General features: G+C 40.5%; 1 protein-coding gene across 1 annotated transcript; it reads left to right on the forward strand.

The window, feature by feature from the left end:
* Positions 1 to 2,347: 2,347 nt before the first annotated feature.
* Positions 2,348 to 23,711, forward strand: LOC103161026 (transmembrane protein 64). Its single transcript, XM_027403557.2, has 3 exons — positions 2,348 to 3,308; positions 17,116 to 17,271; positions 20,075 to 23,711. The coding sequence occupies exons 1-3, from the start codon at positions 2,517 to 2,519 to the stop codon at positions 20,264 to 20,266; spliced, it is 1,140 nt and encodes a 379-aa protein (XP_027259358.1). The 5' UTR covers positions 2,348 to 2,516; the 3' UTR covers positions 20,267 to 23,711.
* Positions 23,712 to 24,692: the final 981 nt, after the last annotated feature.

Here is a 24,692-nt window from a genome sequence, read left to right on the forward strand (position 1 = left end):
CAATGGCGATAAACAAACAAAATAAATTAACTCATTAAAGACACGAATTCTATCAGGTATTCTTGAAAGCTGGGTTATTGGGGATCACAAGACAGTAACAATGGTAGCTTTCACAGTGTCTTCACTTGGGGGAGACAGATGGTGAACAATTAAACACACAAAGCAATGTGAGGTAGGGGTTGTGCTAGGAGGAATGTAGGCAGTAACCAAGTCTTTGGGAGGCAGACTTGTTCTTCATATAAAAGTCATTAGGGATGTAATCTCTGAGTAGACGCCAGTAGAGCTTAACATTAATTAAAAAAAGGCGGGGACTGGGCTTTCTAAGAGACAATGGAAGATTGTTCACCCAAGAGAGAACCACAGGAATAGAATGAGAACAATCTGAAGGAGGAAACTTGCCCACACAAGAGAGTGAGAGAGGAGGCCAGGGTGCTAGTGTGTGAAAGGGCAAAGGGTGATGAGGTAGGAGTGGCAGCAGAAGGTGACATCACAAACCCCTTTGTAGGTCAGGTGAAGATTTGATGTATTTTCATAAGGGGGTTAGGCTGATCATGATGGGCTGCTGTGTGTGGATCAAGGCATGCCTCATTTCCAGTTGTAAAATATAATTTTCACAATTCTATGAAAAGTAAATTACAGTGGGACAAGAGTGGAGATGCCCCATTGCAGTTTACACTGCAGTGGCCAAAGCACTATGGAGCCTGGAGACAGATAATATCTTGGATAGGCACAGCACTGTGTAGATAGGGAAGAACTCATGATCCAAGATTGCCCATGCAGGCTGGCTGGTAGACCATGGGCTGGCTCAGAACTAGGGGATCTGTGTCTGGATTATAGTCTTCTGCAATGGAACTGAAGACTGACTCAAGACTAATTTATGGAGTTGGTGGTGCGAGAGTAAGTCAGGGATAGAGCAGAAACACAGTGGGAAGTAGGGGTTCCTAACAATAGTAATACTATTATTATTATTAAATGATATTGAGGCATTCTTCCAGATTCTTCTCACAAGGGTCTAAGAAGCATAATAATGTCTCAAAGTTTCGTTTTTTAGACCTGCTCTTATTCACACCAGTCGGAAATGAAAAAGACCTGCCCTTGTAATAAGACTCTCACATCAGTGGTTGTTCTCCTCACTCTACGTTTCCATTACGAGGTAATTGGGATTCTATTCTTCACCATCTTCCTTCCCAAGATGAAGATTCACAGAGCTCAGTCTCTGCAACACTAATAATTGACATGGTACAGAGTGAAAGGATTTTGGAAAGTTTTCATCAGCATCCAGAAGATAGTCACAATTCACTGGCAAAATGTCGTGAAGATTGGCCCAAACATAAGGTCTGGATAGACATGACAGCCTACCTTGTACAGAGAAGAAAACAGAATATTTGGCACACCTACTACCATTCTCACTCACCCATAACCATGGTTTTAATTGCTGCCTGTATGTCAATGTCAACATTTCTAGGAGTGATAACTCATGTCAATGCCATATCCGTATTTTTCAACCATCTACTAGAATGCCACATTTGGATGGTATTATGGGCAGCTCAACTCTCATGCATCAACCCTCATTTTTTTTTTTTGCACAGTTGTAATACTTCCCTTTAATCAGTGGATCCCCATCTATCTACTACCTCAAATAAGAACTCTAGATAGTATCCTTGACTTCTTACCTTGTTTTAGCATTGCGTCAGCCATCAGCCTATAGGCAGAGAACCCCCCCCCCCTCCGTAAAAGGATCCCTTTTCTAGGGATCGTTTCCACTGTCCCTAGCACAGTGCTTGGCACTCAGTAAAGAACTAGGGGCTGAGAAGGGGGCATTCTCTGAAGAGTGACACTTCACAATCAATTCCCTGGGCTCCTAAACTGTCCAGTTGTCTAGAGCACATTGGGAGACCTTGCTCTCTGGGAAGGCACTTCTACCCTCTAAACTGAACAAGAAGTTCTCCCCTTAAATCGCCAGACAGCCTCGGATGTGAGCGACAGCACTGCCAGCTCACTGGAGAGGTCACTTCGGAAACCGCTAGGAAGGCACTCGGCAAGAGGTGCCAGCAGCTGCGGCCAAGGGTCTTTGACACGCAAGCACGCGCGCGCTCGTGGGAGCGGGGAGCGCGCAGTCCAGGGTCCCCTTTCCGCTTCCCGTGGCCTCCCTCCGCCCCATTCATCTGCCCGGGCAGCCGGAGGCCTCCGTTGCCCCAGAGACCTGGATACCGCGCCACTCATCGCGGCCCGGGACACGCGTCACGGAGGCGTGGCCGGCCATCCAGCTACGGCTCCGCCCCTCTGCGCGCGCCCCGCCCCTCGGGCCCAAAGGGGCGGGCTCTGCGGGCGCGGGGTCCAGAGTCGCCCGACTCCCGGCGGGACCGCTTCGCCACCTCCAGTCGCCGCCCTTCCCCGGCCGTTCCCTCGCCGCGAGCGGACGTAGGGAGCTGAGGCTGGGCGTGCGGGGTGCCATGGAAGGCCGCTGGTGGGCGAACGCGGCGGGAGCGCAGACACTGGCCGGCTGAGGCCCAGGCATGCGGAGTCCCGGCGGGAGCCTGCTCCACACCCTGCCCCGGGCCTTGCAGCACTCGGATCGGCGGGGAGTCGCGGAGCAGCCGGGTCGCTGGGCACCGGAGCGAACGGCGGGCGGGGACTGCCCCGAGGACCGCCTTCCCCGCGGGGGCGGGGCCAGCGCGGCTGCTGCTGCGGCGGCGGCGGCCTCGGGCGCCCTGCTCGGCGCCTATTTGGAGCGCCACGGTCCGCCCGCGGCCTCGGACTTGCCGGCGCCTGCCGGGGCGTTGGTGGGCGGCCCCGGGAGCGGCTGCGTGGTGGTCGGGGTGGCCGAGGTGAGAAACTGGCGGTGCTGCTGCCTCGGCAGCACCTGTTGGTGCCGGAGCCTCGTGCTGGTGTGCGTGCTGGCCGCCCTGTGCTTCGCTTCCCTGGCCCTGGTCCGCCGCTATCTGCAGCACCTCCTGCTCTGGGTGGAGAGCCTCGACTCACTGCTCGGTGTCCTGCTTTTCGTCGTGGGCTTCATCGTGGTCTCCTTCCCCTGCGGCTGGGGCTACATCGTGCTCAATGTGGCGGCCGGCTACCTGTATGGCTTCGTGCTAGGCATGGGGCTCATGGTAGTGGGCGTCCTCATCGGCACCTTCATCGCTCATGTGGTTTGCAAGCGGCTCCTCACCGCCTGGGTGGCCGCCAGGATCCAAAGCAGTGACAAACTGAGTGCCGTTATCCGTGTCGTGGAGGGAGGAAGCGGCCTGAAGGTGGTGGCGCTGGCCCGGCTGACTCCCATACCTTTTGGGCTTCAGAATGCAGTGTTTTCGGTAAGTGGGGTCCCTTTGGCCTGCCCCTTTCCCGAAATCTGCCTTTTAGCAGCCTTGTGACCACCCTGGGAGCTGCTCCACTAAATATGTACCCAGCAGAGGAGTCATTGTCATTTTTTTTTTTTTGGTACCCTGAGAAATTTATCCTACAAATGCATATAACACAGCCCCTTGGAAGACCCGATAAAGAACTATTTCTCTGGCTGCGTGCGTTTGTGTTTGAGTTTGATAAATGAAGTATCCTTTAAACTTGGGTCGGGGGATCTCACAAAGGTAAGTGTTCCTTGGCCTTTGCACGTCTGAAGCAGCTTTGGCAGCTCTTGGGCAATAAGGCTTTATCACTTGACTTCCCTAGCTTACTCTCTGCCCTGCATAAATGCATCCGGGTTTTGATTCACTTATCTGATTACATGGGGGCTGAGGGCTGCTTTTGTTTTAACAGTGGAGGAGACAGAAGTAGACTCCAGTTCTTGGAGTTTCCTAGATTTATAATTTGCTGTAATACTATGTAAAAGCTAAGTATCCTGTTTGTCTTTCTCTAGAATTTATTTTGAAGTCATTCGGGTGGGTAAAACAAAATGAACATCCACTTTTCTTACTGCATCTAAAGACTCTTGCCCTTGTGGTCATACGTTCTGCACACCTGGTGTGAGGTAGTGACCACTTGATGGGAAACTTTATGGCTTAGAACAAGTTATTAAACCTGTCTGACTTTGTTTTGTCTTGAGAAAGAGTGTAACTCTAGCTCAGGCTGGCCTCAGACTGGCTGTGATTCTCCTGCCTCCACCTCCTTAGTTGAGGAGAGCTGGGGTAGAAGTGTGAATCCCCATATCCAGCTTTGACTTACTTCTACATAAAGAGACTGACTTTCCCATGTTTGGTGATTCTGAGTTAGAGTTCACACCTGAGATTCCCAGGTACTCAACCCTTCAACTAAAAGGGAACTGCATGAAGTATTGAGATCCAGCAATGATTTGGCCTCTGCCTTTCAACTTTTACCATTCCACAATGTGAACTGTGAACATAGATTTTCATCAACCTTTTATACAAGACTTTAAAAACTGACTGGATCTCAGGATCATGTATAGTTTCGTTCTGATAGTTTGCTCAATCTCCAGCACACCCTACATCTTCCTTATCTACACAGAATGTGCTAACTGCTAGTCTAGGCTCTTTCTGGTATCTGCCGTTCCTCAGCTCGTAGAAGTGACTGTACACATCTAATAGTTTTGCCTACAAGAGATGAGAACACTGGGCTGGTATTCTACAGTACTGCTATCTTGTCTGCTCACGTGGGCTATGTTGTCTATTCTTTCTGTACCTCCATCTCTGTTTGTAAATGAGGAGAGTATTGGACCGTGTGTGATAGACCACTGGGATTACATAAGATAAGTATATGCAACAAAGTCTGGCTTGGAAACACAAGTTGAATTTTGTCTCTTTTTTTTTTTTTTTTTTTTTTTTTTTTTCTGTTACTGTCTGGTCACCTGGCAGTAAGTGGTGGAGTCAAACTTTGAACTATGATCTAGATAGAGCCTCAACCTGTGACCCTCTCTGTTTTTCTATGGAATATGTAGTCCCTAATAAAGTCATGGATATTGAGGAAGATATTTTACTTTTTCCTGTCCTAATGTCTCTTACATATTAAATTTGTTAGAAGTACTTTACTACTAGAAATAGTTTAAGATTACTCAATATGTAGTTTTGGCATTACTGAATCAGGAGAAAAGACAAATTTCTATCGAAGATGGTATTACCATTTCAGAAAGGAAGGAAGAAAAAAAGAAAAGAGGGAAGAAGGAAGAAAGAAACAAAGCCTCACTTATCCTGGAGCTTGAAGAGTCACTGCCAGAGGCAGAGCTTCAGTTTAAATGCAATCAGCTGTTGTGATGCATGCTACTATAAAATTCTCAAACACAAACACGCACAATGGATGGGTCTGGAAGCCACTACACAAGGTCTGTCAATCTGTACCATCTAAGCTGGTTTCTAGGGAGAGGCCTTTTGTGGTGTTTGCTCAGACATACAAAGGATAGGGTGATGTTGGCTTTAACCCCAATTTCCCTTTTGCCTTCTAGAACTTCATTCCGCCTCCACCCTCTTGGCTTCATATGCATCATATCTACCCAGGCATACTTCTTTTGTTTTCTACTTTTCTCCTTATTGATCCTTGGAAAGTAACCCTTCCCACTCCAGTTGAAGCTATCTTCTCATTTACTTGATGACCACGAATAAAATATTTAGCTCAAAGAGGAAGTTAGGTATAAAGGTCATGCAAAGCACAGGTTTTGAAAATAGTCTTTGCTTGCTTCCTGCTGTATGAATTCCATGCTTCCTCATTTATAACATGCTACAGAGTCTTGAGTGTCTATTAAGCCATGCTTTGAAGGCATTATTTTACCTGATACATACAATTGTTGGTGGTCAAGCTTGTTATATTATAGAGGCAGAAGCCAATTGTAAAAGTTGAGTATATAGAATACAAAAAGGGGCTCCCTTTGCTTTCAGTTATTTACCATGATTCTTTAATTCTCCTCATGTGCTAGGAAGAGATTAGCAAGTGACACATAACATTTGACATTCAAAATTCTAGCACTTCATAGTATCAGTGCTTAAGATATAAGAAATATTATTATTATTTTTTTTTTTTTGGTTTTTCGAGACAGGGTTTCTCTTCTCTTTGTAGCTTTGGAGTCTATCCTGGCACTCGCTCTGGAGACCAGGCTGGCCTCTAACTCACAGAGATCTTCCTGCCTCTGCCTCCCGAGTGCTGGGATTAAGGGAATGCTCCACCAATGCCTGGCTAGAAATATTATTCCTAAAGTCTGTATTTACTTTTTCTTTCCCTCATTTCTTCTTGGAAACAGGTGAAACGTCTCCCTCCTCGTAGGCTCTTTGGTGAAATCTTCTATCTATAGGTCTCAGCTGCACTTAACAGTTTGCCTGTTCCTAAGTAAGGTTCCTGACTGGACATACATCTGAGATGACTGTATGCTTTTCTTACTAGATTGTTCATATTAGGCTAATTAGGCTGCAGTGACAACCTCCATTTCTTAGTAGGCTAAAAAGAAAGGTTTACTTCTTCTGCTTTATACAGGTATAGAAGGAACTACATTTTGGGGAGAGCGGACCAACAGCCTTACATTGTTTTGATTTTGGGGTTTGGTCTGGCAAAGCCATTACCTTGCACTTGGTTGCTGTGGATATGGAACTGGATTTTGTACTTTAAAGTGTCTCTTGTAGTGGATTTTACTTTTTCCTAGACTGAACAAGTTGCATGGTCATGGATATGAGCAAGTCACATTGCATGAGTCCCCATACCCAGTTTTGACTTGACTTTTAAAGGGACTGGACGGCTGAGTTTGCCACATCTGATTCTAAACTAGAATTCACATTGAGATTCCCAGATACTCAGCCCTTCACAGTGTGAACTATGAGCATAAATTTTGACCAGCCTTATGATAGCTGTACCAGGACTTTGAAGAATAACTAGGTCCAAATACAAGTTGCATTGCCTTGCACATGGTTGCTGAGAATAGTGAATTAATTCTGGACGTCCAAGTGTCCATTGTAGTTGATCTCATTTCCCTGAGAAATGAGTTGCGCGCTAATAACTAACTTTACAGGAGTGACGGATGTGGTGGTAGGAGAGATTTATGGAACACTGAGTGAAATCTTAATACCTCTGGTACATGGCACACCTTCCACACCCCCAGGCATAACTGTCTAAGTCCTTTGGGTTTTGCCTCCTGATGCTTCCGTCCAACCTCTGCTCTGATTCAGAAACCTCTGCCTCAACCAGGTGTCTCTGCTTCCTGCTTCAGACTTACACTCTCCTATCTTTATCTAAAAAGTAACTGTAGTACAAATGTGATCTGGTTATTGCTATTTGTGGATTCCTCAGTAAGTTTCCTTTTCTCCAAGGATGAATTTGATCTACCCTTGGACTAATTCCTCTCTTTACCATCTACAGTTAGTTAGTTGCTATGCACCTTTTGATGTCTTCATTTATTTAATCCTTGGCACCCTTAGATGTAGACACTATTTAAATTTAGCGAGTGAAATCCTACCTCTACTAGAAACCTCAGGTTTTACTTTTCTCGTTTTCCAGTCGAAAGGAACTCAGATCAGTAAAGAGGGACTGTTGCTAATAGGTATAGGAGAGAATGAGACTGTTGCTAATAGGTATAGAAGAGAAAGGGACTGTTGCTAATAAGTATAGGAGATAGCATTCTTGAGGAAAATCTAGAAGAAATGCTTTGAGAAATCTATTCTGACTGTCTCACCCTGTAGTTAATTAACATTGAACTGTTTGTGCAATATCCACTCTGAGACCGCTTTGGAGACCTGTATTTCAAGGTTACTTCCATTAAAAGATGTTTTTGATTCCAAAAGTCTCCATGATCGTGGGTTGTATGAGTAATGAAATTCATGATAGTATTTCCAAACCAAAGACACCTGATGTAAAACCACTGGAGCTCCTAAAAGTCAAAAACTCCTTTAAATTCTTCCTCTCAAACACATGTACATGGGAAATTTATTCTCATTAACCTTAAATATAAAAAAAAGCATAAACTGTAGTGTACATGATTGTCTTGCATGCTGTGTGCCACTTCCCACATACAGAGCAGATTTACATACACCATATCCCTTAGTTTTCCATCACAGTAGTTGTTGGAGACATGTCCACCTTAAGAGGTAGTGTTTCGAAAAGGACAGATGTCCCAGTCTTAAATCAGACTTGGCTCTGACATTCACTTAGTCATCCTGAGGAAGTTATAGTTACTCTTTTGAGACATTGTGTTGTAAATCCTGTTTAATAATATCTGCTACAAAGCTCTGATATGCTATGGTTTGCTCATTATTTGCTATTTCTTTCTGGTCTCCACATCCAAAAATTAGGACATGGGAGCTTATTTGTAAAGTTTCAGCAATTTCTCCATTGTCTATATGAAATACTGGGCACCATTCTCTCATGTACACATTACTTTTTTTCATATTCACATTAGTTTTCATCTTAGAGCTGAGACCATTGAAGCACAAAGTGGTAAAATAACTTGCCCCTAGCTAGTGCCTGTTTAAGTGTTGGTGCAAGAAGGACTGGCTTTCTCTGAGGTCTGCTGTCCTTATGAACCCTGCACATCAAGCATCTTGTACCTGTCATGTGTTGCACAGGGCTCTGCAGAGCTGAGTTAGTTGTCAGACCAGGGGTCAGCAAATTATACCACAGTGTGTTTGGTGCATAGTATTTCATGCACATGGACATTCTATAAAACTCAGTTTGGAGCATTTGTGCATCATATATGTGTTCTTTGCAGGCTGGCTTGCTTAATTTTAGAAAAGACAGAAAAGTTCAGTTGTTGAGATAGACCCTATCCCTGCACAGCCTAAAATATTTAGTACTCCACACTTCACAGAAAGAGTTTAGACATTGCTGCTTTATACTCAGTGCAGCTAAGTACCCACCAATCCTCAGCTACTGTTGGTGCCCTTGGAAAGAGGCCTGCGAGTTCTCAGATATGCCTCATCTTTTCAGGACAGAATCGTTTAAGCAAAAGTAGTATGTATTGTGTGTAAAGTGGAAACAATAAAAATAAGGAAATACCGTGTTTCCATGGGATACCTTTAAGTATTGGACACTACCCAGCTTTTCATCACTCTGGTTGTGTGGACTCCTGGAAGGTTAGCAGCAGCCAAAGAAGGACTTTACTTGTTTGATTTATTCTGAGAGACCAAGAAGCCTATACTGACTGGAATACCAACAGCCAAAGATGCTATCATAGCTTAAAGCAGACATAACTACCCTTGAATACTTTTCTCTAGAATTTGATTTATCAGGAAGAGTTTCTTTTAGTGTTTTTATTCACAGCTGAACTTTCATTTGTTACAATTAATTTATTAAAGATGTTTTGGCAAGTGTATCCAAAGCCATAAATGTAATAACGTCGGACTCTGGGGACTTCTTGTTCTGTGTCAGCTACTGTGTGGTCACGATGAAGTCATTGAATCTGGCCTCCAGTTGTCTTACTTGTAAATGGTCAAGAGTAGGTAAGCTCTCAGAGTTTGCTTTTTTAAAAGCAGGTGTTTGGATCAGTGGCTTACGTTAGTTATCTTTTTTTCTTTATTTTTCTGAAGAATGTAGTTGGATCATGTTTTATAAAAACTGTCTTTGTTTCCTTAAATTCTTGTTCTGTTCTATGAATACAGTCATACACTGGAATAAAGATAATAGGCTGTGATACTTGTCCTGAGGTAGTGCTTTATTTACATCATCATTTGTTTATTGATGAAAATACACTGATTTGCTGCATGCAATGCAGAACAGAAATAGGGGAGATAGTCCACTTTGGGAGAGTTAGTGTCTAACTCCAAAGGGCTGGATAGGGTGAGCACATTGACACATAGATGGTATCTTAGCCCACATCCTCAGACCTTCCTGTTTCACTGATGACAGCTCATGATTTCCTTGAAGCTCTTTTCTCTTTTGATGCTCTGCATTTATCTAATCTGCTTCTCTGCTGTCTCTGTCATATATAGGCTTAAGTTTACACATCTTTAAGTTACACATCTTAAGTTTACACAGCTCATAGCAGTGTGTGAGTGTGTTAATAACCCACCCTGGACTAAGGACGAAAAACAAAGTAGAGAAATCTGAAAGCTAGTTTATCTGTTTTTTGTTTTTTTGTTTTTTTTCTCTTTACAAAGTGTTTTTTTTTTTTTTTTTTTACAAAGAGCTTACAAAGTACAAGCCAAGAAAACAATGCTTGACTTTTTGTGTGTGCTTACTTTTCTTCGCTTTGTAGTTATTGATCTATGTTTTTCTGACATGAGTTAATGTTATAAATGATTTGTGTGGCCTTCTCTTGCTCAATGTACTGCCACCTGACTTTTAATGACCACACAACCATACTTGTCTCTATCTTTTTTAACTCCAACTTAGGGCTGGACCTTATGTATAAAAAGTGTTTCACCAATTTTTGTTGAATAAATAAGAAAAGTAAACCTATAGTTCATCAAACTATGTAAAGAATTTTCAACTTGTGTTATAGAGGTTACATTTAATAAGGTTGCATCCTTCCCTATCCCTCAGGAAGATTCAGTGTTATGTGGTAATCAAGTTTTCAAATGGACCATTGGTCTCCAAATTACTTGGGAACCATTAAGAACAGTTCCTAGTTCAGGAATGTGGAGCTAACGAAGTTCGAATATGTGAAGGTGGGTCTTGTATCAAATGACCAAGCCACTTCTGTCAGTAGGATCCCCTTTGTTCTGAAGCCTTCTCTATCTGATAGAGTGGGGTTCCCCAAAGTCCTACCTTTTGCTACTAACAAGACTTTTCTCAGGAATATTAAGGTTGTCACTTAACCGGAGTGTCACAGTTTTGACACAGAGGTTGCTGTGTTTCTATTTGGTATCCATCCAGCAGGTAATTAGCAGTGGCTTCCTGTGTACTCACCACTGCTCTAGATGCTGCACATACAGAGCTGTGATTAAGGAAAAGCTTAAAGTCCTAAGGCATGGGCATTCCAGTGGAGACTAGGCATATGGTGTAAATTCTGTTGGTGCTAAGTTTCTAGTCCATTACAAGTAAACTTTTTTTTTTTTAAATCTCAGGCTGTTTGTAAATATCAATCTTTATTATTTCCATATTTGTAAGCAAATCATTTTTGAGGTTGATAGTTAGCCTCTAGTCAGCATATATATTACAGGATATATGTATATATATTTCCAGTCAAGACTGGGAACGAAGGAAGAGTATGATGAAGCACCTGCAGAAGAGACAGTGACACCTAGGCGTTTTTTTGTTTGTTTGTTTGTTTGTGGTGGGTTTTGTTTTGTTTTCTGAGACAGGATCTCCTCTATCAGACATTTGTCTTGAATTCATTGTGTAGTGGAAATGGCATTGAGCTCCTGAGAGCCTGGGGCCTCTACCTCACACATGCTGGGATCATAGGTGCAGATCTACATGGATGATACCTGGAGCTTCATGCATGCTATGTGAGCATTCCCCTAACTGACCTATAGTCACAGTACCTTGGGCCAATTAAAATACCTTTCATTTACCTAACCATGAAAACCCTAAGCTTTCTGAAACATTGACAGCAAGTATTTGGGAGATGAATTCAGGAAGAGCACATACTATGTCAAGTGCATGAAAAGTAGAAACTATAGTCACTTTAATTTCTGTTGTCTCTGTAGAGACATGATTTTCATGTGGAATATTGAATATGTTATAGTTAGAATTTACTTAGTAAAGTCTTAATAGTAACTGGCAATAAACAAAATAAACAGCATTGGAGATGCATATGCGCCTGATTGATGCATGAAGGTGTAATTTACCCAAGTCATTGTTAGACTTATAGAGTTACGGATAAAATATGAGGTCTTTGAACACATTGCCTCTATGCTCTTCAGCACTCCTATGCCAAGTTATCCCTGTACAAATGATAAAGTTTTAGTGCTTTAAACTGGAGTCTGTAAAGCCCTGTATGAGAATGGTGAGAGCATATTTCTGGAGCAGAATTCCTCAGGAATTGTATTTCATGCCCCACCTGAGAAGAATGTGGGTTCTAGGTTGCTCTCCAGGTGAGTCACAGAAACTCTGGAGATTAGAGTGTATGTCATCAGTGTGGACAGATGGCAGTTGCTACTCTGACAGAGGTCCTGGTTGCCAGTGCTACATTGGGCAGTGTGAAGCTACCTGTGACTCCAATTTAAACCTGATACTGTTTTCTGGCCTTTTCAAACACCTGCACACTTTTACTTTACACACAGGTACTCAGGCACACATGTATGCACACGTACACATAAAATAAAAATGAGTATTTTTGCAGTATTTGTCATTTATGTATAATATGCTAATACACAAGTGTCTATCAGGTGGCACTCATGTGCTCTGTAAATCTCACCAGATAGTGTCTCTCTCTGACCATAGCAACTATACAGCTAACACTGAGTTTCTAAACTGACATTTTAGTGGGTTCTTTCGATTTGGGGTATAGCTCCACAGTTGAGATCCCAGGGTACTCTAAGCGGCATTCCCAGTGGCATTGTCCTTGGTAGATTTTTATCCCTGAAAAGTAAGGCAAGTAGGCAGATGCTTAAACTTCTGTGGGCCAAGACTTTTGTGAGTGAGGAGGTTGGGGAGATCTCTGTAGGAAGCTGTGCTTGTCAGAGACGGGTTCTGTCAGAATACAGCTTCTGACTAGAATTCGGGCTTGTCGGAAAGTCTACATTAAAATAACTTGGTACTTATCTTCAGTAATGTTATTAATAGCTTAGGAAATGGTTGTGTTATGTTCCCTCTAGCAAAGCTATTAAAAGTGATTGTCTGAAGTTTGCCATTTTTTTTCTCTTAGGTTTCTATAGAAACAATACATGAAGTCGTAGTACTTTTTTTTTACCCATGATAAGGTTTGATTCTGAACATTTTGATGAACTTTGACTTAATATTGGGCAGTATCCAAGTGTGTTCAGATTTCTGAAATGCATTTTCATTCTCCTTTGGATATTTTTGATATTCCTTGAATATCAATTTTGGGTTCTCTTCAGAGACATTACATTTAAAATTGGACTGACGGTTTCTATTGTAACATTTTGGAATGTAACATCAGTATTTTTTAAGGTATTTGTATCTCTGTCTCTGTCTCACTCTCTCTCTCTGTCTCTGTCTCTCTCTCCCTGTGTGCGTGTGCTTGTATTTGCATGAGTCCAGGTACCCATGGAGAACCAGAGAGAGCTTTGAATTCCTGTGGGTAATGGAAACCAAACCTGGGTCTTCTGCACGAGCAATACATACTCTAAACCACTGAACTGTCTCTTCATACCCTCCACCATTTTTTTTTTATATATATGTATGTATGTGGGTCTGTATGCTAAGTATGTATGTGGGTGCTCATGGAAGCCAGAAGAGGGCATTGGATTCCCAGAACTGGAGCCACCCCAATGCAGGAACAAATCTTGGAAGAGCGAGCAAGTACTCTTAACTGCTGGATTCCTCTCCAGCCTCCTCAATATTTATTTTAAATATAATTTTGATAAATTTCATGTAAACCATCATACAGGATTACTATCCCTTATTTTTACCATGTTTTTTATTGTATATTTTAACACATTTATCCTAAAGAAGGGCTCTCTTCTGTGAGTAAACTCCCTGGTTCTTTTCATGTGAGTGTAGTGCTCCTCTTTATCAAGTCTGCTAACAGCTTTCATCTTAGTGACTCTTACTGTCTTTAGTGCTCAAGATTGTGTCTCTAAACAATCCAGAATGTACTGCCAACTCCATTAATGTGTCTGTACTTTCCCTCCCACATTGTCTGTGTTTATGCTTTTCCCAGAACACCTGCCTTCCTTGTGGTAACCATGTTTGCTTGCTAAACCCACGCTTAGATGTTTGTGTCCATTCTCATTGCCTCCTTTTCTACAATGTTGCCCCTGGGCTTAGACTCCCATAACTAATTTTGATTCCTCTCTACTATTTAGTGTTCTGCACTTAGTTCTTCTCAAGGCCCCTTTTCTGTCTGTGTCTGAGGTGGTTGTGTACTATGTGTGATTCCTTTAAGGATAACTGCTGTGTCTTACTCTGTGTCTTTTTCAGCAAGTGTCAGGATATCTTGAATGGACAGTTATTGGCACAGTGATAGATGAAATGAATTAGCAAGTCATTGCACTAATATTCTTTCCAACCCAATGTTGCATCTCCTGTTCATTTGTGACTATAGATTATTTCAGGTGTTTTGAAATTATAATTTACACAATTATAGTCTTTGAGCAGCTGTCTGTAGGTAGCTAAAATACTAGATCTTAAAGTCATTTTTAAAAGTTTAATGGAGTGGTAACTTTCTTATGTAACAAGACTGTTTAAATGGGAGTATGGTGAAGTTACTCTCATAATATAGAAGATTAGAAATTGGCTAATAAATGCATGTCACAAGGATTAATTAGCCAAGCTTCAGTAAAACATGCTAAAGATTTGAGTACTTACAGAAAAATTCTGGATAAGGATACTGAATGTGTAGCTCTTTCATCTATACCCAGATTCAGTATGAATTTCAGTTTAGTTAATTCAATGACAAGATGATCTATAATAAGCAGTGAGAATGGATGTGTAATTCTTTTTTGTTGTTGTATTTGGTTTTTCGAGACAGGGTTTCTCTGTGACTTTGGAGTGATGTGTAATTCTTAAGAGTGATGAATAGAGTTCAAAGGGAGTGGGAAATTTACAATAAAACCACAAGCAAATAGAGAAGCTATTGATTATCTAGTGAATAATGCTAGCTAAAGTAGCTACTGGGAATGGAAAGGAATAAATACATGCCATTAGTTTTAATAGGAATAAATTCCTGGATTACATAATGGTGAATATTAAAAAGGAAAACTAATCAGAACAAAATAAAAAATTGAAAGCAGCAAAAAAAAAAAAAGACCTCATGAAATAGAGTTTTCTCACAATGGTATTTGGTTATATATGTTTCTATAAGATGACCATGAACCAGGCACTGTGGTGCCAACTTCTTAGAAAGGCCTGAGATGGGAGGATAGCTAGAACCCAGGCATTTGAGGCCCACCTAGACAACACAGTGAGACCATGTCTCAAAATTTAGGGTCTGGGGACAGTACCGTAAGAAAATGTGTGATAAATATAATAGATGAAAGCATGTCCTCACTATGTAAAGCACACTATGAATAAGAAAAATTTCTGAGAACAGGGGCAAGTAAGAAGAAATAAAACCGTAAGTAAAAATTAAAAATTGTCAAAAAAGAGGATCAGTGTAAATGAAACAGAGTGAATATGGTATCATGCTAAGATGAAATTTTTCCCTAATCAAGCTACAAGATTGACATTTATTAAAGTTAATGAGCATGATGGGCACATATTATTACTTGCAGTATGCAAAGCACTGTGATTGATTTGGTGTGTAGTGTAAAGTTTTTCTGTTTCAGTAGTTGCTTTCCTAGTGATCTATCCTGGAAAAACTGAGATGTATATTGCTTAATGTTTATCATATCACATCAGAACTTAGTAGTGTTGTCAGTGGCTGAGGAATCTCTACAGTTGGGAGTATGTGATTTGCTCTCTCATAGATCCACAGTTAGGTGTGAGCCCTGGCTAGCCATCTTGAGGCTTGATTGGCTGAGAGCCCACTTCAGGCTCACTCTTGGGCTGTTGGCAGGCTCTGGGCCTTTGCTAGCTCTGGCTGTATAGATCAGATCTTTTTACACAGGTCTCTCCATAGCTGCTTCTGCTATACAGCACCTAGCCTCCTAGAGTGGGAGGGGTTGGGGGGAGCCCTCTCTTCATAATCTTATTGCAGAAATGATTTCTCATTTTTCTGCTAGAATCTGTTTGCTAAGAAGAGAGCAGGGTGCAGCCCATATTTGAGGAAAGGATTGCCCAAGCCATGAACACTGGAAATTAGATTCTTGGGAGTATGATTACTTCTACTTGTTAATATCCAAATGGCCTTGTGTAGGAGGCTCTTTTAGGCCACCAACCAGCCCCCAAATCATGACATGGAGACTTCTTATTTGTTATGAATGCTTGGTCTTATCTTAGCTCTTAGTTTAATCTTGTAGATGGAAGTTTCTGTCCTGCCCAGTCCTGCAGCCGTTTAGTCCCAAATAAATACACAGTGGCGTTATATAAATTATAAACTGTTTGGCCAATGGCTTAGGCTTCTTATTAGCTAGCTCTCTCTCTTAATTATTAACCCATTTCTATTAATCTGTGTACTGGAGAGTGTCTAGGTGTCCTACCTTCCTGGTAGCTACATGACGTCTCCCTGACGCTGCCTCCTACTTTTCTCTATCCCTGTTTGAATTTCCTGCCTGGCTAAATCCTGCCTGTCTATTGGCCAAAACAGCTTTATTCATCAACCAATAAGAGAAACAGATATTCAAAGCATGCAGAAGGACATCCCCCATCATAATCTATTTCTCTTTATATATGTTTTACCTCAGGACTTTTTACCCTTCTTTCTGTATATCCTACTTTACTGCTTCTCATGTCTGGTTGGTTGACAGCTTCCTGGCATCTGGCCCCAGGTGTGTCCCTCTTTTTCTCTTTTCTCCTTTTACCTAGATTTCTCCTCCTGCTTACTCTCTCTACCCACCAGCCCTGCCTGTCCCTCTCCTGCCTAGCTACTGGCTGTTCAGCTTTTTATTAGAGAAATCAGGTACCTTAGATAGACAAGGTGAACCATTCTTACATTGTTAAACAAATATAACACACCTTTACATAGTAATATTCTGCAACATAAACAAATATGATACATCTTTGTCTAGTTAAACAAATATTCCACAAGGCTTTGTGGACTTATTTTTTAATATCAAGAAAGCAAAAATTATCACATATATACAAAGAAATATACAATGCTGCCATTTTTGCAGTAATTCCTTGGGTTCTCAACCCTGCAGTATACTGTTCCAGTGTTCCTTTACTTCAGAGTATAATAACCCCATTGCCACTTAAGAATGTTGATGCCTATTTAGTAAGATGAGAGGGACTCAGAAAAGTTTTTACATGGTGATCTGTATGTGGATTTTATGTACAGGTAAGAAAAACTGGTTGCTACATGTTCTCTTTTAGTAGTAATGGAATAGAATAGTGAGTTTTTGTTTAAACTTTAGTTTCATTTTAAATCTGTAGTTTGCATGTATTCCCTTGATAATTGTTAATAAGTTAGGATGCTTCATCCATACTCAGTGTTCACTCTACCCAGAAGAGATAGCAGTGGTAAGACTTAAGAGAGGCCATGTTGTGACTTTGTGATTGATGACAAATTGTTCCCTTCAATCTACTTCCTAGATTGCTGATCTTTCCTTACCCAACTATCTAATGGCGTCTTCAGTTGGACTGCTTCCCACTCAGCTTCTGAACTCTTACCTGGGTACCACCTTGCGGACGATGGAAGATGTCATTGCAGAACAAAGTGTTAGTGGATATTTTGTCTTTTGTTTACAGGTGAGTGTAAAGGGTTGTCTGGCTCTACCCCCTTCTGTATTGATGAATTAAATCTAGTGTTTCATTACCACAGTTGAAGAATTGTTTCTTTTTAGATAGTTGTCCTAATACTGTCTTATATTTGAATAATCGTTTTAATTTGTGGATACTTAGAAGTACATGAATTTGGTGAGATGCATTGAATATCCTCTTCAAAATGAGAAAAAAGAATCATAAAAATAAGATTTTTCATAGGCATTGTTTACAAAACCATCTCAATTCAAATGCTGTATCATGACTGTACTAAAGCTTTGCCTTCGATGATTTTGCAATGTTTTACATTTGAGGAGTTAGTTTTTAATCTAAGTTTAGAAATTTTGTTTTGCCTGCTTTATTTATATAGACAAACATGCTAATCACATAATGTTAAATTTTGTGTATATATTATATATTATTTGCCTTGTGTCATTTCAAAGTACAATGAAGATTCTGGCATATAATGCATTTTCCTAAGGTTTCTTATGATTAATTAAGTGTGCATCATTTTCTATTTTCTAGAAATTTGAAGTCTGTCTGAAATACCTTTTTTTTTTTTTTTTTTGTTTTTCGAGACAGGGTTTCTCTGTGGCTTTAGAGGTTGTCCTGGAACTCGCTCTTGTAGACCAGGCTGGTCTTGAACTCACAGAGATCCGCCTGCCTCTGCCTCCCGAGAGCTGGGATTAAAGGCATGCACCACCAACACCCAGCCTGAAATACCTTTTTAAAAATATGGTGTTTGAGTAGAATTCCTGGCTAGCTCACAGTACTTTCACATATATATATATATATATATATAATAAAATTATTTTACATGTCAATTCCAGGTCCCTCTTCTTCCCCTTCTCCCCTGCCCCTCCCCAACTAACACCCTACCCATTCCATACCCTTTCTGCTCTCCAAGGAGGGTGATGCCTTCCATAGGGGGTGTCTTCAAAGTCTGTCATGTTCTTTGGGATAGGGCCTAGGCCAACCCCCTTGTGTCTAGGCTCAGGGAGTATCCCTCCATGTGGGATGGGCTCCTAAAGTCCATTCCTATGGTAGCATTAAGTAGTGATCCACTACAAGAGGCCCCATAGATTTCCAAGGTCTCCTCACTGACATCCACTTTCAGGGGGTCTGGACTACCATCTTTGTAAATTATTCAACTGCAACCATTAGTGCTTCCTAAAACTATAGAATCATCTCTTTTCCAATAATTTGTCAACCCCTTTGTTTGAGCTGGCATTTTTAAACTTATAATACATTACAGGAAGGAGAAGACACATAATTCTTAGCTCAGACATTCATAGAAAAAATAGAAGCAAGTTTTGGTTTGGCCTGTTGATGTTAGTTATAGCTCAAGTTGTCTCAGAAAGGATTTTATGTCACTGAATTGTAAAATGGTAGAGAGGGGGTAGTCATGAAAGTGATGCTGGCAAGGGAAAGGCAAGGCTTAGGGTATGGTTAATAGAATAAGTACACTTGCCAGATTCTTTCTGTGCTAGAAATGAGCCACAAATAATTTGCTTTCTGGGCTTTACAGCCAGCAGCCAAGAAGAGCCTGCTTATTGGAAAAATGGAGCATTACCTATAGCTGTTCTCATACAGACACCGGTGTCTAGCCCCTCTGCCTCTTGTGTGTATGTTTCTATTCTCACTTTCCAGAACTCTAGTCCCACAAGTCCAAGTTTGATATGCTTTGTATGCATTATGGGTCAAAGGTACCACGAAGCAGATGGATAACATTGCAGTTCATGGTACAGGCTTTCCCCAGAGTTCCATCTCTCTCCCACATATCCACTGCTTCATTGCCATCTCCCTCCTCTACTATTGACATGAAGTAACTCAAGCTTCTTTACTTGTCCTCCCTTGACCTCCCTCTGTCCTCTGTGGACTGCCTGTCTTCTTCCTTAATAATCAGCAGCTTCCTTGTAGGAAGCCCTCATCTTATGTAAGAGATCTCTTCTTAATCTGCCTATACCCAGCCTTCTTTCCAACCAGTAGTGGGAAAGAGGCTTGTGTTTCTGTAGAAGGCTTGTTCCTCTGGCCTCCTTTTATTTAAATAGAGAAACTTCCCAGGGTTGCTTTTACATCCTATTTGTTTCTTTCCTTTTTTCTTTTATACTTCATAAGACTAAGGAAGAAAGTGAATGAATGCTGGAGAAAGCTAGTGCAAAGCATGTGTCTTCTACCCTGCACATTTAGCTCAGCCCCTTCCTGTAGCTTCTGTGTCTAGTAGGTACCAAGAATTCAGTGTGCCTTAAACAAATGTAGCATCTTACACAGCCTGCAGCACAGATTCTCATAACATTGTCTCCATTTCTTTACATGCCATTATAGTCTACTGAAAGGTATCAAACTTTCACTTTTCAGAAAATAGATGATACATTTCTAGGAGAAATAAAACAATTACAGTATTTAGAAACCCACTTTTCCAATGCCCAAATCAGCATTTTATTGAACAGTAGCTGCTCAGTTAATGGCAAATAGTTGTTTAACATGTGTGACTTCCTACCTCCCTCTTTCAGGATCATACATGTGAAGCTTTTTATTTTATTATTATTTTTTTTTTTTTTTGGTTTTCTGAGACAGGGTTTCTCTGTGTAGCTTTGGAGCCTGTCCTGGAACTCAATCTGTAGACCAGGCTGGCCTTGAACTCTCAGAGATCCGCCTGCCTCTGCCTCCTGAGTGCTGGGATTACCAAACGCCCAGCACATGTGTAGCATTCTTAAGCTGCATATTTATTGAATTCATAGCCTTTACTTGTATATGATGTTGGTAACTGGTATTCTATTTTTATTCACAGATTGTTATAAGCATAGGCCTCATGTTTTATGTAGTCCATCGAGCTCAAGTGGAATTGAAGGCAGCTATCGTAGCTTGTGAGATGGAACTGAAAACCTCCCTGGTTAAAGGCAGTGAGCCAGACCCCAGTGGCCCTTCCTTCTACAACAAGAGGACCCTCACGTTTTCTGGAGGTGGAATCAATATTGTATGATTCTTACAAACTGATTGCCAGAGCCTCCAGTGCTCTGTAGGCCTATAGTCACTTACCGAGTGGCAGATACAAGTGCTGTCATGTTATGGCACAAACAAAACTGACTAGTTTTTAAATTGCACAATTTTCTAAAAAGCAAGAATCATTTTCTGGGTCTCTAAATGTAAATGTAGATGCAGCTTTGGCTGCCCCTTGTTATACCTGTAATGCCTATAGGTGTGCACTTTAGTGTTACTGAATTGTTTTATTGCTGGGACTTATGAACAGAGAAATAACCCAAATATTTTTTTCTGTTTAGTATCTTTATTTATAAAGCCCATAAATAGTTATGTGCATCTGTCTTGAAAGATGAGTAAAAATATGAAGTTCTAAATGTTATCATTGTTGGATGTTCTTTGCTTAGGTAGTCTTTCCAGAAGGGAGTAAACTGTGTTTTTTTAGTTTTAGCTTTTGTTCTGTTTTTTGTTGTTGTTGTTTCCTTGTTTGTTTTAAGTAGAACGACTTTGCTTCATTTTCTTTGCTTGTAAGAAAATAGATGTATTTCAGTTGAATGTATGTTATCAAGCATTATGTCATTGTGGGCCTTTTACACCTACCTTTTCATACAAGCTTAAATCCTACATTGTGGGACTGAAGTGCTCTTAAGATTCCTGTTTATTTTCACTGTGTAATATGCAAAGCAAAAGGGAACTTATTTAGTGAGTGGGTAATGGCTCAAAAGTGGAGCCCACATTCTTATTTGATTATGTTGGTTTCACCCTTTAGACCTCATCAAAGGGCTGTCTGATAGCACTCTTACTAAACCATTTTCCCTTTTTTATATTAATAATTAGGCTTTGAAATAAGTATTTTATTCTTACAAAATGGTAGGCTTACCATCTCTGAAGTTGTCATTCAGGTGGCCTTGTTTAGTCAAAACGCCTTGTTAAAAAGAAACAAGCTTTAAAATCATGTTTATAGTTCCATTAAAGTACTTATGTATTTGTCCCCATAGTCTTCAGCTTTAAAACTATAAACATAATATTAACAAAATGCCCATGTTTGTGTTATCTGCTGTGTTATTGCTGTTTTGGGGGGCCTTTGGTATTCCTTTTCCCTGACAGGACTCAGGAATTCTTAAATGTGAAGTTTTCTCAATTCTTTTTCTTGTAGCATGTGTTTACTAACAGCACTTAGGACTGTAGAATATTATAATCCAACATGATTCATATGGTGTGCGTTCACTAATCAGCTTTATTTTTAAAATAGTTTAATTGCAAACTTAATGGTTAGTTGATTTTGTTTGTTACAAATGAGATTGTAGAGATATGGTAACATTTTCTTTTAAGTACTTTATTTTTCTGGCTTTTCCAGCTTATCAGAGCTCTCTTCTCTGCCTTTTCCTTGCAGTAAAATCTTTGCCCTGGTTACTGCTGACATATAGTAATCCTTTGCAAGCAGATTTTTCTAGTCTTACCTAGAGATTAATTTGATCATGTTCATATATAAGAATATTGCCCTATTCAGGTTGTTTTCCTTCTCTTACTGATGCATAAATTTATTTGCCTTTGAGTAGCAGTAGAAGACCAGAGTAACTGTGATGAAAAGTACTTGGTCTACAGTGCATGATTGGCCTCCAGATCTTTTTGTTATTGGTAGAAAAATAACTATATGTACTTTGAGCTCCCATTGCCTATTTAGTTTTAAATTTTAGCCTAATTTAACCACCCCAATAAAGGAAATATGTGATTTATTCTTTTTGGTATGACTTGGCAACATTTTTCTTGTGTTTCTCATTAGTTATTTTTATTAAATGCATCTTAATATTTAAGATCTCTGTTTTCATACTTGTATTACAATTCATTTATTTTGAAGTGCATTCTATGTACTTAGAATTTGTGACTTGAACAACTTCACCAAATGAGTATCTTTTGGTAGTTTGTAATGAGTTCTTCCAGATGTTAACACTTTCCCCAATATTTTTAATAAATATATAGAGGTAAAAAATAATTTTCTGTATTCTGCTGATCATGATTTTATATAATAAATCATCAATTTTTATAATAGTATGGATTAACCATTTCTAAAATACTAATTTAGCTATACTTCCCAGGGTCCCAGTAAACAACAGTCCATTATTGCCATGCATCTGGTGGCTAGTGTCTAGGTGATATTTATATTCACTGTAATCTGTGCAACATAGCTATGCCATGTTCACTCTGTCTCTAACCCTGCAACCTAGACTTATGGCATCAATGGTTTCATATTGGGTACATGTCACCTCTAGCCATATGTATTTATGAAATGCATGTTCACAAAAATGAAATGTGGTTCTCGCACACTGGTTAGCTACAGTCCAAAGTTGCTTTGTATTCATTTAGAGTCCACCTAGTTTTCATATTTGGTGAAAGTTTTGTTCTGTTTTCCCTAAGATTGCCACTTTGACTACTTTCCATTACTTTTTAAAACCATGTTTATTCTTACTGTGCTTTTTGTGTCATTTTTATTTGATCATCTGATTTGTGAATTATTGAAATCTGTACTCTTGATGAAAATGGTATCATCAAGTCTCTGTCATTAGCATGTTCATTTGAGTTTATGTTTGGAAATGACTGGATTTATTCAGTCAGCCATACTCACCCTTGATGCTCTGTAACCAGCTGCTAATGTTCCACAATGGCTTTCCCCAGTGCCCACGTGTGTGACTGTCAGACAGCCTCCTCCCTGTTAAGCTGTTATGGTCAATGTTTATTTGCCCTCACTGTAAACAAACTAAGTGGTTGAAATGCACACTTGCCCCCAGCATCATATTATTTACCTGTGGTGGCTATTTGGACTCTTCCTGGGGAAGTTGCTAGAATTTAAATTTGTTGTCCAGGAGACTATCTTTCCAGTTCTTGAAAGCTGCTAGGTGTGTGCCACATTGGTGCAAATAAATCCTTACTGTATGGGAAATGTGTGCCATTCACAGAAAAGGAGCATTTGAAGAGAAAGAGGTTTGTTGTGAAGCCAGAGAACAATTGTAACTAGGTTGATGGCCTTGGTGCTGAGATTTTGTTTGAGCCACAGGCTACTCCCAGGCGCTGAACGATACTCCATGTAATACTATCAAGCTTCTCCGATTAGAATTTTCTGGTTTCTCTTATAATAAGGTATTTTGGATATATATTTTAATGGTCATTGCTTTAAGCTGAAAAGCCATTTAAATGAGGAGAGAAATTACTCTCATGGGATATTTAAAACTCAGGAGTTCAAATAAACTCACATATTGAACAGACACTGTTGACTTTGCAACTGAATTATAACATGGTACATCTGAACTGCAGAGTGATTGCTGCAAGCTGTTCTCAAAGGTGGTTGGGATTTACAGTAGACAATTCCAACAGTGAAGCGGTACAATGTCTTGGAAATTGGTATCTCACATCACTCGTGTGCCTAAGAAAATAAAAGGAAATATTTTATTTTTTCTTCTCTCTTCTCTTTCTTTCCCATGGTTGTAAAGATGTGTTCATGGGAGGGAGCTATTTGGGGGGTGGGGGAGGATTCACCCTGCTTCTAGCAACAACATGCTGGTGATGTATCTCATGATGTCATGTTGGGTGTCAGGATTGTAGGAGCAATGCTATGCACAGGTAATTCTGAGTCCTTATGCTGGCTTTTGCTCTTCAGCTCCTGTGTCATCAAATGTCATTTGTTAGTTAACACAGTAGTATTAATTTCTTGAAGTTTTTTCACAAAATCAAAAACTTGTCCTGATTTAATTTTCTGTTGATTTATACCTAGTTTCTCTGACAGTTCCTAGAAAGCACATGACAGCTACCATAAGTGATCATCTTAGCATCCAGAATGATGTTTCTTTTTACCTGATCCAATGCTGTTTTTCATCTTTTGCTGTCAAAACTGCCTTATAGAATAGAAAAGAAGCAGCCCACCAGGAAGCCAAGTGTGATGATGTATACCTATAATGCCTCCTCAAAGCTGAGGCAGGAGGATTGAGGCAGTGAGTTCAAGGACAGCCTGGGTTACATGGCATGATCTTGTCTCAAAAACAAAAGTCAAAACCAAAATACAGAAGCCACAAGGGAATAATCATATATTGCAAAGGCTTAAGACAGGATGCTGCAACTCGAAGAGCAAGGCATCTTACACCGAAGTCCCATTGCTTTGTGTGATAGCAACATCCACATTTGCCCTTTGGATGAAATGTAGTGGTGAAACTCCAGAAGGCCACTCACTGGTTTCATATGGGTTCCTTAGCTGGTCGTGGAAAGGAGGGGTTGGTGTCCCATGATGGATTGAAGGACAGTGAAGACAAGCTGAAAAGGAAAGGGAAGAAGAGTCCCACGAGAAAGTAAAATAGTGTGGCAGAAGTTACCCTTGAGTTAAAATGTGCCCATCATGGATTTTCCCCCCAAAGCCTTGAGATGATAAAGCACTTTTCTGAGGA

This window comes from Cricetulus griseus, chromosome 2 (assembly GCF_003668045.3).
Source record: "Cricetulus griseus strain 17A/GY chromosome 2, alternate assembly CriGri-PICRH-1.0, whole genome shotgun sequence".
Taxonomy (NCBI): Eukaryota; Metazoa; Chordata; class Mammalia; order Rodentia; family Cricetidae; genus Cricetulus; species Cricetulus griseus.